We start from the raw sequence: 18,590 nt of genomic DNA, 5'->3' as shown, positions 1-18,590 counted from the left end.
AAACAAAATTGTACATTGGACTATTGACAAAACCATACTAGGTAAATGACTGTACATTGGCAAAACTGTACATTGAGGGGGGGGGGAGACACTGTACAAACAAACAAAATTGTACATTGGACTATTGACAAAACCATACTAGGTAAATGACTGTACATTGGAGGGGGTTGGGTTAGGATATTTACAGGGGCCAGTGTTGAATTGCAGTCTCCCGTAGGTGTCCCTTGAGAGAGGTTTTGAAAGTGGGTAGTGATCCACATTCCTTTACAGCTTTGGGTAGGGCGTTCCACATTGATGTGGCATAATTGCGAAACGTGTTTAGTCCCTTATTTGAGCCGAATCTGGGTTTAACATGATTTGTGGAGCTCCCTCTGGTGTTGTGATCGTGGTATTCACTGACCTTTGGGAAGTATTTTGACATGTACATGGGTACCTTGGTCGTGTAGTGTATCTTGTAGACCAGGCCCATTGCAAGTTGCTGCACTCTGTCGTCTACTCTAAGCCATCCTAGGTTGTCAAAGTGGGCAGGGGTGAGGTGGGTTCTAGGAGTAAGGTCAAGCAGTAGTCTGACCAGTTTGTTTCGAGATGTTTGTAATTTTGTTTTTAGCGCCTTTGAGGTGCTTTGGTACCATGAGGTGCAAGCATAGTCGTAGTACCCCTGAATGAGTGCTCCTGCCAGAGTCTTCAGGGTATTCTTGTTTACCAGAGAGGAGATCCGGTACAAGAATCGAGTTCGTTGGTTGACTTTTTTTATTACATTGGATGCCATTTTGTCACAGGAGAGATTAGCCTCTAGGATGGAACCCAGGTAGGTAATTTCAACTTTCCTTGTGACAATATTGTCACCCACTGTAACTGAGAAGCCGTCGGTCTTGCTGAGTTTGTTATTTGAACCGAAGAGAATGGACTCTGTTTTGCCCATGTGTAATGATAGTTTGTTATCAGCGAGCCATATGCAGATTCTGCCTAGTTCCGAGCTGAGGGTTTTTTCAACCTGTAACTTGTTCTTGTCAGAGAACAGCAGGGCTGAGTCGTCCGCAAACAGGAACAAGTTGCAGTCACAAGCTGACGACATGTCATTTGCATAAATTAGGAACAGTAGCGGTCCTAGTATGCTTCCTTGTGGAACACCACAGCTCACTGTGAGGGGGGGGGATAGGGTACCGTTTACCTCCACCATCTGTTCCCTCCCCTCAAGGTAGGATTGCATCCAGCTCACTGATAGACTATCAAAACCAATTGCTTTTAGCTTGTCAATCAGAATGGAGTGATTGACCGTGTCAAAGGCCTTTTGTAGGTCCAGCATGACCATGCCGCAGTATTTGCCTGCGTCCACCTCTTGTTTGATGTGGTCATTCAAATAGAGAAGGCATGTGTCAGTGGAGTGGGATGTTCTGAAGCCAGATTGGAATTCGTAGATTAGATTTTTTTCCGCTAGGTACTTTTCGACCTGTTCGTAGACTATTTTTTCCATGACTTTCGAGATGGAGGTGAGAATAGAAACAGGGCGGTAGTTGCCTGGGTCTAATTTGCTGCCCTTTTTGTGCAAAGGGGTCACCCTCGCAATTTTGAAGTCCTTGGGGACGTGTCCCTGTTTTATGGAGAGGTTTATTATGTGTGTGATGATTGGGGTGATGGCGGCTGCTGAGTCTCTGAGGAATTTGGAGGGGATGTTGTCATGGCCAGTGGCCTTGTTAGGTTGGAGGGCGCTCAGTTTATTGAGTACCTCATCTGTTGTTACCATTTCCAGCTTGAAGTCGTCCTTGCGGACCCCTAGGTTTTTGTAGTAAGCTACTATGTGTTCTACCCCATAAAGCCCTGAGTGGGAGGGTAGTTTGTTTACCAGTGTTGTGGCTATGTTTGTGAAGAAAATGTTTAAGTAATTGGCTACATCCAGCTTGTCTGTGATGAGCGTGTTGTCCGTTTTTATGTTTATGTTTGAGAATCTGGTTTTAAGTTTTTTACTGCATCCTAGTTGATTATTGAGTAATTTCCAAAGTTCACGTGGTTTGTTTTTGTTTTCCTCGGTTTTGTCATTGATGAAATTCTTTTTTGCAGTTTTGATCATGGAGTTTACGTCGTTTCTTAGTCTGTTTCTTTCTAGTTTGAGTTCAGTCACGTGGGCTTGGAGTTCACTGCTCGTGCTTTTAGTAAGCTTTGACTGACTTTTACGAAACTCAGAGCATTTTTTGTCTCTGGTTTTCATAGCGGCCAGTATTTCGGAGTGCATCCACGGCTCAGCGTGATTTTTTACCCTGGTGGTTCTTAGGGGGGCCATGTCGTTTAGTATTGTTGAGAATTTGGTTTTGAAACCAAGCCATGTTTCTTCAACCAGTGTACCGTTGAGTTCATCTGACCAGTCCAGTCGCTAGAGTAGGTTTTGAGGTCTCTAGATGTGACTGTTTTGTGGCAGCCAGCCTTTTGTTTTAGTTTTTTGCGGGTACAGAATATCATATAATGATCACTTAACCCGCATGCTATAACCCCTTTATTGGAGATCTTGGACTTGTCGGAGGTCAGAATGAGGTCAATGGTAGTCTGAGTTGATTCACATACACGTGTGGGTTGGGTGATTAGCTGGCTGAGGCCGTGCAGATCACAAAACCTACTGAATGACTTGAAGACGGGTGCATCTTTTCATTGCATATCCGTGTTCCAGTCTCCAATAAGAATTTTGTCTACATCCTCAACTCCAGCTAAACACCCATCCAGTGTATCATAAAAGCCACTATGATCTGGCGGCCTGTAGACTGTGCCAACCAGTAGGGATTTCGCCCTTTCGAATAGGATTTCCACCCATACAGTTTCAATTGATTTATGATTCAGGTCATTTCTGTTGATGAATTTGGTGTCCTTGTGTATGTACACACAGACACCACCTCCATGTTTGTTCCTATCATTCCTGATTATTGAGTAGTTCTCAATCTCTATCTCTGGATCTTTTACAGAATCGTCAAGCTTAGTTTCTGAGAAGCACAGTATGTTTGCCTTACCATTTATGAATAATTGTTTGATTTCATCCAATTTGTTTTTTAAGCTGTTAATGTTAATGTGAAAAATGTTCAGTCCATTGGCGTTGGTTATTTCATTGATGTTGGCAGGTTCGAAGTATTGTTCGTTTGTGATCTGTTCCTCTGTGTGGGGCTGGGGGGCTTTGTTGTTGTGGGTGGGAAGGGGGGAGGGGGGGGTCGGGTCCCGCGCCGTGCTGGAACAACAAAGAAGGGGGGAGGGGGGGGGGGTCGGGTCCCCATACGCCTATATATGGACATCAAGGCTGTAAAGACAATGTTCTGTTTTGACCACATGATTGGTAGAGACAATGTTTGGATATATCTCTGATTGGCCAAGTCACAGGCAACTCAGTGAGGTCATCTCTCTTAGAAAAAGCCAGACAGGGGAAAGATCTGGAGGCCAGACGAGATTCTGAGCCTCCGCCACCATTTCTTCAGATGACAATGTGATTTATGTGTGAGTACCATCTTCTTTGAATGTATTGTAGTCTGTGAGGTCATTTTAATGGACCAGATAATCAGAAACCATGTATTCATTATTGTCAAAATGATTAATCTCTTTATTATTGTGCTCCTCTTCTCCGCTTGGGCCTCAGAAAATAAAACAATGGGTTAATTCAATATATGTTGTAGACTACCAACTAATTTTCCCCCTGACTAGGAGTCTTGGGGGGAAAGCCTATTTCACCGTCTTCTCTCCATTAAGGAGAGACACTACAGGTGAATAGGGTAAAATAATTAACTAATAGATATCACAATGAAACTTCCCCAGTTGATTACTTATATTAAGACAAGACTTTTTTGTATTACAAGTTTTCTGAAATGTTATGTTTAAATATGCAAATGAGGCATGATCTACTTAAATATGCACTAATTTGCATATAATTCCAGGACAGAAATCTGAACATTGGATAAAGCCATTTTCAAAATTATAGTTTCATTTTGTTGACATATTAGAGCCAAAGGTTATTACAGAGGGGATTTTGGATATCTCTTTTTATCACTCCATAAATCAGAAAATACTCCATTCAGTCCATTTTTATGGTAAAATTCCATATTTCGCCATGTTTTTAGGAATAAAATGTGATATAAATCAGGGTATGAATGCGATATCAACAAACCCTTCTGTAAATACCTTCAGAACATAGATATGAATAGAACTGGAAGGTTTGGTGTATGCGAGTGCTACTGAAGTGGAGATTTCTGGCTCAGAGTATGAGGAAAAACTCTTAAAACTCATTTTTGGGAAAACGCCTTCAAAGTTCGGTATTGTAAAATGCCACTTTTTTTTTTAAACAGATATTTACAAACACAATACCTAATCAAACCATTAGTAATAGACAACCTAAACACATGCCTGATAACTGAATAATAATAATAATGATGTTATTGAACTGAACAGAACTACACACAGGCTACAAACAGTGTAGTACAGTGTAGTACCCCCTAATAGGCAAAATATATTTGAATAGATATCACTATGAAACTTTCCCAGTTTGTTATGTACATATAAACTAAGAAAAAATATATTGCAAGTTTTCTGAAATTTATGTTTATATATGCAAATGAGGCACTTCCCCATTTAATATATGCACATTTATGGATGCAATAAGGCAAAATGAAGTAAAATAAACAACTAAATGTGTGTTAGACGTTTTATTGTCACTAGTTTCATAGAAGACATGTATAGGAAGCAAAATATAACAAAATCAACTAAAAAAGTATATTTGACTATTCACCTGCAGTGTCTCGCCTTAAGCAAACTGTGTATAAGATAACGAACCTAATATGTTTACTTAAGTAACGTCACGCGCTTTTGAGTTTAAAAATGAGTGGGATTCATCATGCAAATCTCCTGGGTACGCACAGATTGACGTTAAGAACGGCTTGATGAATGTGGCGGTGGCTTTTCTTATTGTTCTCTTAACAGACAGGTAAGCAAGAATATAAGAAAAATAATAAGAGAGTATTGTTGAATGAGGCCCATTGAGCATACATTTGTCAAATGTGCAACCCTAGTTTCACCTAGTGGTATGAGACGTATTCTTCGTATGCCTGGATGTAACGTAACGCCATACCGTAAATTCACGTGACGAATACACGTACCGTTACACCCCTATTACTAATACACTATATCAACAACATCTGAGGAAAGTGTCAATTCAATCACAGATGTGAAACTCTCAGAAAACATACATGGTAAACAGTACAGCATGCAGAGCACTGGTCCCTTATAGAAATACATCTGGAACTGAGAGACTGAATATGTCATGATATCTGACCTCTCTTGTGACTGGTGTCCATCTTTGAAGTTGGTTTATCCATGGACCAGTCACTCTTTATGAACACACAGCTGGGTACAGGGGAGACTGGTCTCTCCTGATGGAACCTGAACAAAGACAGACGATCATAGATAGAACATAGATACACACTATGGGTACTTTGCGCTCGTCTGCAACCATACAAACTCTGAACTCTGACTCCATTGCCTACACCCTAGGCTGTGTTACTCATTAAACATTTTGAAATATTAAATTGCAAATATAATCAATTGTTGTTGATTTTTCTGGTAAATTAATGGTTTAGATTAATCAACTAATCTATGCTTATTTTATGTCTGCACGTTATGCATTGCTCTTGATCTGCCAATTTTATGCCTGTCTTTTTTTACTGCTGTGAAGCACTTTGAGCTGCAACTCTTGTATGAAAGGTTCTATACAAATAAAGTTAGATTATTAAGGCATTTGTTTGCTTCATTAAAGTGTGTGAATTTATAAGTGTTCTCTAGTGCCCTTTGTCCACTTTACGGTGGTGGTAAGTTAACCTAACTAAGTGGTTGTAGCTACGGCTGTGGGGGTGCTGGAGACATAATCCAATAGAGAAAGTGCCGATCGACTTGAGATTGGTATCTCCGTGTTCAGGAGATTATTATGAAAGTATATTGGATCATCTATGGTAGCTACAACCACTTACGTCAAGGCTCTCAAGGTACCCATGTACTAAATGTCGAAATACTTCCCAAAGGTCAGTGAATACCACGCCCACAACACCAGAGGGAGTTCCACAAATCACGTGCAACCCAGATTCGGCACAAACAAGGGACTAAACACGTTTCGCAATTATGCCACAACAATGTGGAACGCCCTACCCACAGCCATAAAAAGATGTGAATCCCTACCGACATTCAAAACCGCTCTTAAAGAGCACCTAAGAGGCTGCAATTTGAAACTGGCCACCATCCAAACCCCCTGTACTGTACTGTATATTTGCATATTATCGTATATGTCACAAATGTAACAGTACTATTATGTCATGTATGTCCCTATGTCATGATGTCATGTATGTTGTGTATGTCATAAATGTCACTATGAATTGAAAATGGAGGACCCTGATGTAAACAAGACGAAAGTCTTTCTCCGGTCTGCATCCCCTTAACAATTGTGTGTATTGAGCCGTACTGCATGGGCTGGGCGATAAAACGATAACGATAACTATCGCGATAAATTATTTCCTCGAAATAAACATGAAACGTGGTCGCAAAGTTTCGATATATCGATTTTCCAAGCTTGGATATGAGCACACGCACTAACAACCAATCAGTGAAGGAGATGGCCGAGAGCGAAGGAGACCCGGAAGGAGACCCAGAGGTAGGACTCAACAACAAGGCTTGCTAGGCTAATTAGCTTGCACGGCGCTGTTTTATATATTTACTTGCCGAGTGGGTGTGTGGCGTGAATTCTGAGGCCACGTTTATAGTAGTGTGGGGTATACAGTGGACGTCGTTGCAATGTATTGGGGCGGAAGAGAGTATTTTAGGGTCATATTTATTACATTGTCATGAGATACTCCGCTTGTCGGCTAACTGCTAACGTGCGCGGACTGATGACGACATCAACTCGACTCGAGACATTCGCAGCAGCAAAACAAGTCTATTATATATATCTATGCTATTAATAGCACGTCCCTCGCCGCCGGGCATAAGAAGTTAATTAAACTTGACAGACATTATATCGACGATAATTATCGATATCGAGTTATATGAAAATAATTTTATAATTTTATCGCAATAACGTTTTTGGCCATATCGCCCAGCCCTAATTGTACGCATTCTGCAATCTGTTAATAAAGTTTCATGTCCCCCCCCCCGTGACCTCCATGTGACCCGGAAGTGCAGTGCTCTCTGCTCGCTGGCTAACATCGAGTGGCTAGCTGTTGATAATGCTATCCAACCAGGCAACTCGCTTTTACATTGAAATGAGTCATTGGTATTTTCACAAACACACAGCAACATGTACAAAGTAGTGTTGTCACGATACTGGAATTTCGAACTTCGATACGATACCTTGAAACGTATCGATATTAGATACCATTTTCGATACCACGGGGAAAAAGGTTCAATCTTAAAATGTAAAAAGAAAAGTTTTATTTTTTAATAAATTTTGCTTTTGTTGCTGGGTGATTCTCCTCAGCTTCTCTCTGGTACTATAAGAGAAGATAAATATAACACTTTTAAAACCCTTTGTTTATCTTTAGATCACACATTTAAAAATAACTGTTCATCTCACTTCAATCATTTTTATTGCAGAACATGGTATTTTCTCAAGCAGACAGATGTAAACACTGTAATCTGTGTTGCATGTACCTGACAAACTGAACTGTTTGTATTACAGTCATATTCCGACTTAACTGAATGCACATGTGTGTGGACTACTGTACTATTACAGGTATTGAAATGAACAATGCAACTTCCTTATACAAAAAAGAATAAAACTTTTTTTTTTAAGAATAATTAAATATCGATATTTCGGGAAATGAGTATTGAAACCGTTTTAAATATTCAGCACTTATTCTACCGGTAGTGCGGTAGTTGTTGCCACGGTATTGGGTCTTTGGGTGAATACTTCATTGGCGGGGAAGAAGAACACTGATAGAGGTGTGTGGACCGTCCCGCGAGCCCCAGACCACCGCCCCGCGAGCCCCACGGGACGAGACCAGGTAGAATTTTAGGTGCACGGGAAATAAGTCTCGCGGGGCGGTGGCCTGGGGCTCGCAAGCCTGGGGGGGGGGGGGTCCAGTTACAGCCACAGCCAGGGCCTTTCTCTCCCGTCTGTCAGCAGGTCCCCACAGCCTTATATGGGTCTCTTCCTGTTCCCGCCTCACCAGCAGTCTCCCTAGCTGAGCGGGCCAACACACCTGTGGGCTATCACCCCATCAGGGAGCCAGGATAAGAGGCCTGCACCCCTGTGGGCTACCACCCCATCACGGAGCAAGGATAAGAGGCCTACACACCTGTGGGCTACCACCCCATCAGGGAGCCAGGATAAGAGGCCTACACACCTGTGAGCTACCACCCCATAACGGAGCCAGGATAAGAGGCCTACACACCTGTGGGCTACCACCCCATCACAGAGCCAGGATAAGAGGCCTGCACCCCTGTGAGCTACCACCCCATCAGGGAGCCAGGATAAGAGGCCTGCACCCCTGTGAGCTACCACCCCATCACAGAGCCAGGATAAGAGGCCTGCACCCCTGTGGGCTATCACCCCATCAGGGAGCCAGGATAAGAGGCCTGCACCCCTGTAAACTTAAAAAATTAGAATATTTAAACTTAAAAAATAATTATACAGAGAGAAGCTTCAGCAAGTACAAAACGCTGCTGACCCGACAAAAGAGAATCCCTCACTTGAGGAAAACACAAAGCGCCGAACCATTATGCATCACAATGGTGATGTCAGCCAGAGATTGGGAGAAGCATGAACCTTTAAAGGACATCTCTTTCAAAGAAATTACATTCGTTTTTTTCTGATTTATTTTAAACAAATTATTATTTTGTAGTGCCGTCAGGCGATTAAAAAAATTAATCTAATTACAGGATTTGTAATTAATTAATCTAATTAATCGCATTTTAATCGCATAACCATTTTATGCCTGATATTCTATATTCTATAATCATATTTCAAATTGCATGTGTCCGGATGGCAGAATTCAGTACTGTATCTACAAAACCTTCTGTTTAATCATCTTCCATCTATTAATTTGCTTAGATTTTTCAGGTCTGGTCAATTTGAGCATGGTGTTATTCACAGTCAAAGATAAAAATATTTTTATTGATATTCTCATTTGGTTCATTACAATTTACTCAAGCCTAGTAATAGACACAGTATTTCTGACACTGGGAATACATTCCCTGAGATCCATAGATGTCCCTAGAATCAGATACCAAGAACATGCAAATGGACCATTTAAAAAAAGTCTGTAAATGTGTATTCTACGTTCTTATGGAATGAATGAATAAAAAATATATATATTTTAAACCTTTTTTCTTTTCATGTCAACGTTCACACGCACAATATACGCTTACCTAGGATTTGACTTGATTCAACAACAAAGCAGTCGGGGCAATGGCAAGCCAAAAACGGGCGAACGTGTAGTTATTTGAAGTTTGAATTTTTTTTTTCACGACTGAGGTAGTAGGTAGATTACATTTTTAGAGACTAAAGTACAGAAAAAAGGTACTGCTGGGTAATGTAGCAGTACTGACTATGTAGCAGTACTGACTATCTGTATGTCATGTATGTCATATATGTCCTGATGAATTGAAAATGGGGGACCCTGATGTAAACAAGACGAAAGTCTCTCTGGTCTGCATCCCCTTAACAATTGTGTGTATTGAGCTGTACTGTATTGTACCCATTCTGCAATCTGTTAATAAAGTTTTCAATCAATCAATCAATCAAAAACCGGTATCGATTCACAGGTAACGGTACGGTAATGGTTCAAATGTGAACGGTACTGTACCCATCCCTAATGACATACCAGATTTACAAATACAGTACGGTTTGTGATACAAAAAGAGTCTAAAAAAGAGAGTATATACATTTGACGAAGAAACTGTACATTGGAGGAGGTTGGTAGGTGGGGTGGAGGGGGGGGTTGGGTAGGTGTGGGGAACTGTACATTGGAGGTGGTTGTGTGTGGGGGGGGGTTGGGTAGGTGGGGGGTAACTGTACATTGGATTATCGACGAAACTTTACTTGGTCCCAAGAAGAGGGTCTCGTGTATTATTGGGTTAGGACATTTACTGTACATTGGAGGGGGTTGGGTTAGGACATTTACAGGGGCCAGTTTCAAATTGCAGTCTCTCGTAGGTGCTCTTTGAGAGTGGTTTTGAAAGTGGGTAGTGATTCAAATTCCTTTACAGCTGTGGGTAGGGCGTTCCACATTGATGTGGCATAATTGCGAAACGTGTTTAGTCCCTTGTTTGAGCCGAATCTGGGTTTCACATGATTTGTGGTCGTGGTATTCACTGACCTTTGGAAAGTATTTTGACATGTACATGGGTACCTTAGTCGTGTAGTGTATCTTGTAGACCAGGCCCATTGCAAGTTGCTGCACTGTCGTCAACTCTAAGCCATCCTAGGTTGTCAAAGTGGAGGGGTGAGGTGGGTTCTAGGAGTAAGGTCAAGCAGTAGTCTGACCAGTTTATTTTGTGATGTTTGTAATTTTGTTTTTAGCACCTTTGAGATGCTTTGGTACCATGAGGTGCAAGCATAGTCGTAGTACCCTTGAATGAGTGCTCCTGCCAGAGTTTTCAGGGTATTCTTGTTTACCAGAGAGGAGATCCGGTACAGGAATCTAGTTCGTTGGTTGACTTTTTTTATTAGTGGATGCCATTTTGTCACAGGAAAGATTTGCCTCTAGGATGGAACCTAGGTATGTAATTTCATCTTTCCTTGTGACAATATTGTCACCCACTGTAACTGAGAAGCCGTCGGTCTTGCCGAGTTTGTTATTTGAACCGAAGAGAATGGACTCTGTTTTAGCCAGGTGTAATGATAGTTTGTTATCAGCGAGCCATATGCAGATTTTGCCTAGTTCAGAGCTGAGGGTAGAGGGGCAGTCGCCAGCCTTCAATAGGCTTAGAATAAGTGTGTCGTCTGAAAATGTCCAGACATGATTGTTAGGCCGACTGCTGCTACACTTACCTGTGGGGTGCCCCAGGGGTCGATACTGGGCCCCATCCTCTTTTTATTATATATGTTGCCCTTAGGCTCAATCATTGCAAAGCAGAATATGTCCTTCCATTGCTTTGCCGACGATGTGCAGATATATTTACCCCTACAAGCAAAAGGCAAGGTCACATTACAACCACTGTTAGATTGCCTGGCTGATATTAAATTATGGATGAGTGCAAACTCAGATAATTTTATTTAGTAATGATTCACCTGACCCTACAGCCATTGCCCTAGGCCCCCTGGGCTCAAATATCCGCTCCTCTGTCAGAAACCTCGGAGTAATCTTCGACAGACATTTTTAATTTGATAAGCAGGTTAGTTCGGTGGTCAAAACTAGCTTTTTTCACCTCAGACTCCTAGCCAAGACCAAACCATACCTCTCCCAGAAGGATCTGGAGAGGGTGATCCATGCCTTTATCTCGACCCGGCTGGATTACTGCAATGCGTTGTATGTCGGCATTGACCAGTTGCTGCTTCGTCGCCTGCAACTGGTACAAAATGCGGCTGCCCGCCTGCTTTCCGGTACCAGGAAACGTGACCACATTACACCAGTTCTGTATCGTAATGGCTCCGCTCGGCATCACTACTGCACTGTACCTCGCTCGTGCACGCGCACTGAATAAAAATTCCACAAATGTACCTTTACATCCCAGCATTCGTCTGGCCACACCCCTATCAGCTTACCTACATAAGCAGGGGTGGGGCCACATACTCGCCTCCTTCCCTTTCACCACAAGGAAGTGCCTTCGGTAGATCCCCACTTGACGAGGTCGTTAGTAGGAGAAAGTTGGAAAACAAGGGATACGTTGACATCATATCTTTATTTTCTCTCTCACTATTTGAGAAAATACGGCGATATTGTCTTCGTACTGGAGTGTCCGGAAGATGATGATCATTCTACACCTCCACCGGTTTTTTCGTATTGGGAGTTCACGCCGCTGACATGCCTCCCAACTGCAGTCCTCCTTGCTGGGGCTGGATGGGGTAAAACCCTCCAGCGACACAGCTGGACTGTAGGATGCACCGACTGTTGTGAGAAGTGGTGGGTTCCAGGTTTGGTGAGTAATGTTTGCTTGCGAGCACCACTTGTCTGTTAGTGCTATGGGGGCTAGCTGACAATGTTTACGAAAACCGGCCCCAGATTAGAGTCCTTTGTTCATCCTTTTTTAGGCGACGGCGGAGGATCTTGGTTTGAAGCCCATTATAGCAACTAGTGGGCCACGACCAGTATCTGGTGATCCCAGGATCTCTGGACGAGTGGATACTTCTCTGTCACCGTATAGGCCCCATCTTTCATATGCAAATGAGAGTATACCCTAAACGAGGAAATGTGGGCATGGATGTTCGTTATCGGAAAATCCATGTTCAAGTCGGCTACAGCCCAGATGGGACTTGTGCTGGCTCCGCCGGATGTATGGTAAAATCACTGTTGTAAACTGTGTTGACATCTCGTTTCTCTTCTCTTAAAAGGTGAGGGTTTCAGAACGGCGGCCTGTCTGAGTGTGGCTTGTTATATCGTTGTGTACAAGTTCAGGTGATAGCTGCTTAGCTTGCATGCTAGTTGTGGCCTACCTGTTAGCCAGTCAGCTGTTAGCTGGGGCGCTAGCCTGTTGTGTCACTAGGCTAGGAAACGTTAGCTTGCTGCTATCGGCCGAGAGCGGCCGTTAGCTTAATGCTACACTTTTGAACGTTCTGAGACTATAACATGCTTTAAACACTCTGACTACGACGTCATCTTTGACAGAGGATGTTAGTCGAACCTACCCTGAGCCCGGCCGGCGAGGACTGCATCAACAAGGAGAACCGTAGCGGCGGGATGGAGCAGCGACGCTGCCCATGTCGACAACACAGGAATGCTGTGTTTACTATTGGTGCCATGTTAGAGACTGCAGTTCGCTTGATCTGCGCTCACGGTAGGAAAGGTCCTGACCAGACCTTGAACACTTCTTCTTTCTTTCCCTTCTAAATGTTTTGTAAATAACGATGTTTTCCAAAACGAGTGTTGCTGCACTACATTTAGGATACGACGCAAGTTATGTGTGAATTGTCTCGTCACTGGTCTCCATGCAAATCGGGTTGTTTGTTACAGATGTGAAAATGATCTGGTTTGTTGTGTTGAGAAACATCATGTGTGTTCATGTACCGTGTACTCACAACTAAGGGGGTTAAACTAACCTATAAAGCTATGCTTAGTGACATATGAGTGAAGAATGAATTCTTTTCTCAGCCTGTAATGACAATGAACAGTGTGTTCACATATTAACAGGTTTACCTGTTCAACTGGCCGTATTAAGGGTAAAGTAGGAGGGGTGTTTTTCCCCCCGGTTCCCTGGAGACTTCCTCACCCTCCTCTCAGACATGTTGTTACAATATATTGTGTCACTGTGTGGTGGGATACGATGTAACCCTTAGCTTGATTACTGGGGTTGTGCTAAAACTGCTTTAGGAACTGTATTTTCCTAAAAGAAAAGATTGTTTGGTCACTTTTCGTGTGTGCTTAGCAAGGCCTGTGGCCGATACTAATCGAGAATTGTGTATTCTCCTAGGGCTGGGCGATAAAACGATAACTATCGCAATAAATTATTTCCTCGAAATAAACATGAAACGTGGTCGCAAAGTTTCAATATATCGATTTTCCAAGCTTGGATATGAGCATGCACTAACAACCAATCAGTGAAGGAGATGGCCGACAGTGAAGGAGACCTGCGGTGCACCTCTGGGTAGAGAGGTAGGACTCTAGTAGTAAACCAGGCTGGCTAGGATAACTAGCTTGCACGGCACTATTTTATATATTTACGTGCCGAGTATGTGTGTGGAGTGAATTCTGAGGCCACGTTTATAGTAGTGTGGGGTATACAGTGGACGTCGTTTCAATATATTGGGGCGGAAGAGAGTATTTTAGGGTAATATTTAGTACATATTGTCATGAGATATGTTAATTATCGATATCGAGTTATATGAAAATAATTTTATAATTTTATCGCGATAACGTTTTTGGCCATATCGCCCAGCCCTATATTCTCCCATTATGGAAAAACGGCGTTCCTCTGTAAAGTGTATAGCCATTTTTTGTGGTGGTAAAGGGTTGTGTGTATCTTGTGATCTACGACTGGGTTGGGTTGGCGACAGAAGCACATGTGTAAGTCTGGTATCGGGGCTCTTAAGGGGGCCCTCTCTATTCTGTGTTTTTTCCTTAGTAAAAATCAGATAGCAGGTTAGCACATGAGCTGTGTGAAGCTGTTAGACGCTTCATGGAGCCGACTATGACCGTGTCACTCTTTTTTGTCATTACATCGTATCATGGGTGTGGGGTCGTAAAGGGGTGAACTGGTAATCCTTTTCTCCCCTTCTTTGATGGGCAGGGGTTAAAACCTCCTGTCCTTCAAGGTTCCTGTCACGTTGCTGTTCGGCACGTTACAGGGTAAGAGGGGGGGGGGGGGTTTCCTGGTCCCACGCCCTGGAATATTGGGCGTGTGCACCGCAGAAATTCCCCCGCCATAGAGTACGTCACTGTGCACGTCTCTGTTGGTAGGACTTCCGTGTGGCTGTTCGGGTCCATATGATGGATCTGTTTCGGGGAGTGGTCAGGGCTCCTCCTCACGAAGCTCCTATTCGGGCCTTCTGCGAGTTAGGACTCTCCTTCCATGTGAGGGAGCCTCCTGAGAGTGCAGAGCCTCCTCCTCAGATTGTCAAGGTGAGTAGAACTTCAAAAAGGAGTCCTGCTCTATTGTGTGTGTATTCGATTCAATTCGATTATTGAGTGTGTATGGGTTCAGTGCCTCCTCCCCAGAGAGCCCTAAATCCCAAATTTTACATGGCTCAAGGTTGCAATATATTCTTTTCAATCTGTACAGCTCGCGTGGGAAGTCTCTCTGGGGATTTCCGTCTCCTCCCTATGGGAGGGTGGTGGGATGTAAAAATGTAAACAATTTTTACCCCCGGCTGTGTAGACTGGGATACATGCTGTTGGTGCTTCCTTCTTTTCTATTAAAAAGAGTTAGAGTTAGGAAGCATCACACCCCTCTTGTCGTTCCCCTGGGGGCCTTGGGGATTCAATGACAGGTCTAAATAGCCTGTTCATTGATGTGGTTGTGTCCTGACGCACGCATAGTGCTAGCTCGGGGTATTCTGTTGAAGATCAGGCGAATGACTGGCACGCCTTGGTTGCTTGAGGTTAAAACAGCGTTTTTATAAAGCAACTGGGATGGAGGTTTTTCCTCTTCCGACGACCTGTGTTGGTTGTCGACAGATTCTCGTTCATATATGGGGGATGATGACGGAATGGATCTGAACATATGTAGAGGGGTCTCACGCCCTGGGGGTGGGCCACCGGGTGCGGTTCGCACCGAACGTCTGGGTGGCGCCTTCTTTTCATGTTTAAGATCAACACGCATATCTGCCCCTTCTCCTGGAGTAGGCATGTCGGCGTGGTTAGGGCACGGGACTGGTTCTGGTCACGCTGGTCCGGATCAGTTAAACCCGTTGTCCGCCGGGGATGCAGATCTGCTGTTCTGGTACCCTGAGGGACTTGGGCTTTTTTCAGGGCTTACGGCCATGCCAACCTGTACACGCCCGATCTCGTCAGATCTCGGCCACTACGCAGGTTGGTCCTGGTTAGTACTTGGTTGGGAGACCGCCTGGGAATACCAAGTACGGTGTGCTTGGGGCTGGTTCTCCATTCTTTTCGCTCCTCTCTCACGCATGGCGAAGAGGGGCCTGTTGGGGAGGTCTTTGACCTCCTCTGGTGACCCTGTGCTTCCTGTATCGCCGGGCCCGGTCCGAAGTAATGTTTCGTCGACCCGTAGGCCTGGGATAACCCTTTTTTGAAAACTGAAACACTTGTACTGCGGTATAGCCAGTGTGTACCCGCAGGTGTGTTTGAGTTTTTTCTTGAGGGGTTATAGGAACAACCACCGCATTGGGTAACGACAAGGTGGTTGATTCCCTGGTGTGTTGGAGCAGTGTCAACTCCCGGGTTACCCGGTTGAGGGTGCCCCTGCACGTTCATGACGTCTGCCAATCATGTCAGCCTTCTCTGCCTCAACCCCTCTGGGTGGGTTTGTTTTTAAATGGAGGCTTGGTCATGCAACAACGCCAGCATACGCCCCTTCCGCCGGGGGGGCTGTTCTCAGCTAATTCCTTTGGCGCCTGTCTCGTCCGCAGTGCTCCAGGCTCAGGTTACAGCATGTTGCCTGGTTTTCTCCGGTGCGCTGCCTGCTTCCGTTGGTTAACCTTTTTTGTGTGCTTACGGCCATGCTGACTGCCTGTTCTGCAGGGTCAGTGTGCCAGGCGGTGTGCTATTGGGGGGAAAGGGCCCGCTCTTGGAGGGGCCTTATCCGAATACGCTGGCGATGTGGGGGGCGGTGTCACTAAGTGACCGCCTGGTGGGGTCTTGATGCCTGGCGTCATTGACCTCTCCGGGCCCCCGTTTTCCAGGGGATCCAGTCCCTTCAGTGGGTCTGGGTCTTCCTTCGCGCTCCGCTGCTACGGCCTTGCCACAGGGTTGGGTTTGCTCTTGACCCCGTGATTTCTGGGGGCAGTAACGAGGTTGTTCCCTCCGTTCGTTCCCGGGTGGCATGCGGGTTGTGCGTGTGTGTAGTCGTGGGGTCAGGCCACGGTCTGCTCACCCTGTGCGCTGAGTTGCTTGAGTGCCTCTTCGCACGGTCGGGTCCGTCGCCCTCCCGGGAACCTCCAATAGGGGGGTGCCCTCCATTAGGGGGGGTGGGGGGGGCTCGGTCCTCCCTGATCTGATGGTTGTGGGGGGCCTCAGCGGGGTGTATTTGTCGGCCGATGGCTCTCGCTCGGCCTCCCTTGTGCAGTAGTGATGCCGAGCGGAGCCATTATGATACAGAACGATAGGTTATGACTATAACCAAGTTCTGTTAGTAATGGTGACGCTCGGCATCAGACGCCGCTGCTGCCCTTGATCTCACCTTGTGGTGAAAGCTTGAGAAGGAGGCGAGTATGTGGCCCCACCCCTGCTTATGTAGGTAAGCTGATAGGGGTGTGGCCAGACGAATGCTGGGATGTAAAGGTACATTTGTGGAATTTTTATTCAGTGCGCGTGCACGAGCGAGGTACAGTGCAGTAGTGATGCCGAGCGTCACCATTACTAACAGAACTTGGTTATAGTCATAACCTATCGTTCTGGCTCGTCTCCACTGGCTCCCCGTCCGTTTCCGTATTGATTTTAAACTTTTACTGACTGTTTTTAAAGCACTACACGGGCTGGCTCCACTGTACCTAGCTGAGCTCCTACATCAGCCCACCCCATCCAGAGCCTTAAGGTCTGCTGACCAGCTGCTGCTGGAGGTGCCTAGGACCAGGCTAAAAAACAGGGGAGATAGAGCCTTTGCTGCTGCTGCCCCCAGACTCTGGAACAGCCTCCCCCCCACATAAGATCTGCCCAGAGCCTGGAGGTTTTTAAATCCTTGCTCAAAACACACCTCTTCTCCCTGGCCTTTGACCAGAGCTAGCCCAGCATCTATACATGACGTCCGCTGTCACTCTGCACTTTTTATCAAATTTTCTTGTCTCTTTTATTGCACTTTGCCCTTGCTTTCCTATATGTACTGTACTCTACCTTTTTTCTAGTGTATTTTTATTGCATTGTATGTGTTTTTACCATGTTGTGAAGCACTTTGATTTGGCTGTTAGTCATTTGTAAACGTGCTATATAAATAAAACTGACTTGACTTGACTACACTCATTGGTGTTAGGCTTGGGCGGTATGACGGTATTACGGTATACCAAGGTATTTAGAAATCCCGACGGTATTGAAAATCAATACCGTCCGTCACGTCAAAATCACAGATGCGCTTCAGCTTCTATTACAGTGAAACGGAGTTTTGAGTGTAGTGCACACACGCGCCAGCAGAGAGCGAGACCAGGCGTCCTCACTAGTGGAGCGAGTGGGTCACAACGGTGTTCACGTTTTACGGTAATGTTGCGACAGTGCTGTGAAAATACCGTAAAGCGTTGTGACGAGAGTTGGTGTGTGTTGTTGTGGTGCACTAGTGGAGCAAGCAAATAATCCGTCTCTTATTATATGTGAACTAAAGAGTACTAGGTGTTGGAGCCAAAATGCCCTTCTGTTTATTTAGTTTTATTTTAACTCACGGTGCAGAGGTTTGGCATTATCAGTCACCATGGCAACCACCACAGGGGGTGGTTACCCATATATACTGATCAGTGGGTGACGAGCCCCAGGTGCGCAAGGGGAATAGCCATACAGTTTTTGACCGTGTTCGAGATGTGCCGTATAGGTCGGCGGTCAGTGTTATTAGTAAAAAGAGTTTTTGTATATATATTTTGGTTGATAAGTCAATAAAAGGATTGGCATATCGAAAATGATAAGAGCTCTCTGGACATTGAATTCTTTAAGCACGCGTCTAACTCAAGCCAGTCCACTTGCCCCTCGCAGTAGGCTTATGTAAAGGAGTCTACATTAGTCAAAAACTAAGGCTCTTCGTTTGAAATGGACAATTGCCTTTGTTACTTATTGGAAGACGAGGATAATCGCGCTCGGCGCTCAAGATTCATTCAAACAGCTGATCAGCCAGAC

At 44.6% G+C, this 18,590-nt stretch overlaps 1 protein-coding gene across 1 annotated transcript in view; it reads right to left on the bottom strand.

Moving 5' to 3' along the window:
* Positions 1-18,590, bottom strand: part of LOC311228197 (uncharacterized protein) — a 465,049-nt gene that overhangs the window by 425,415 nt on the left and 21,044 nt on the right. Inside the window, exon 3 of the mRNA XM_084314108.1 lies at positions 5,294-5,400. Within this exon, the coding sequence (XP_084170234.1) occupies positions 5,294-5,400 (107 nt within the window). The remainder of the gene's footprint in view (positions 1-5,293; positions 5,401-18,590) is intronic.

Source organism: Notolepis coatsorum, assembly GCF_963971535.1.
Source record: "Notolepis coatsorum genome assembly, chromosome: 5".
NCBI lineage: Eukaryota > Metazoa > Chordata > Actinopteri > Aulopiformes > Paralepididae > Notolepis > Notolepis coatsorum.
Note: the sequence above shows the minus strand (reverse complement) of the source record. Positions and strands in the feature narration are given on the sequence as shown.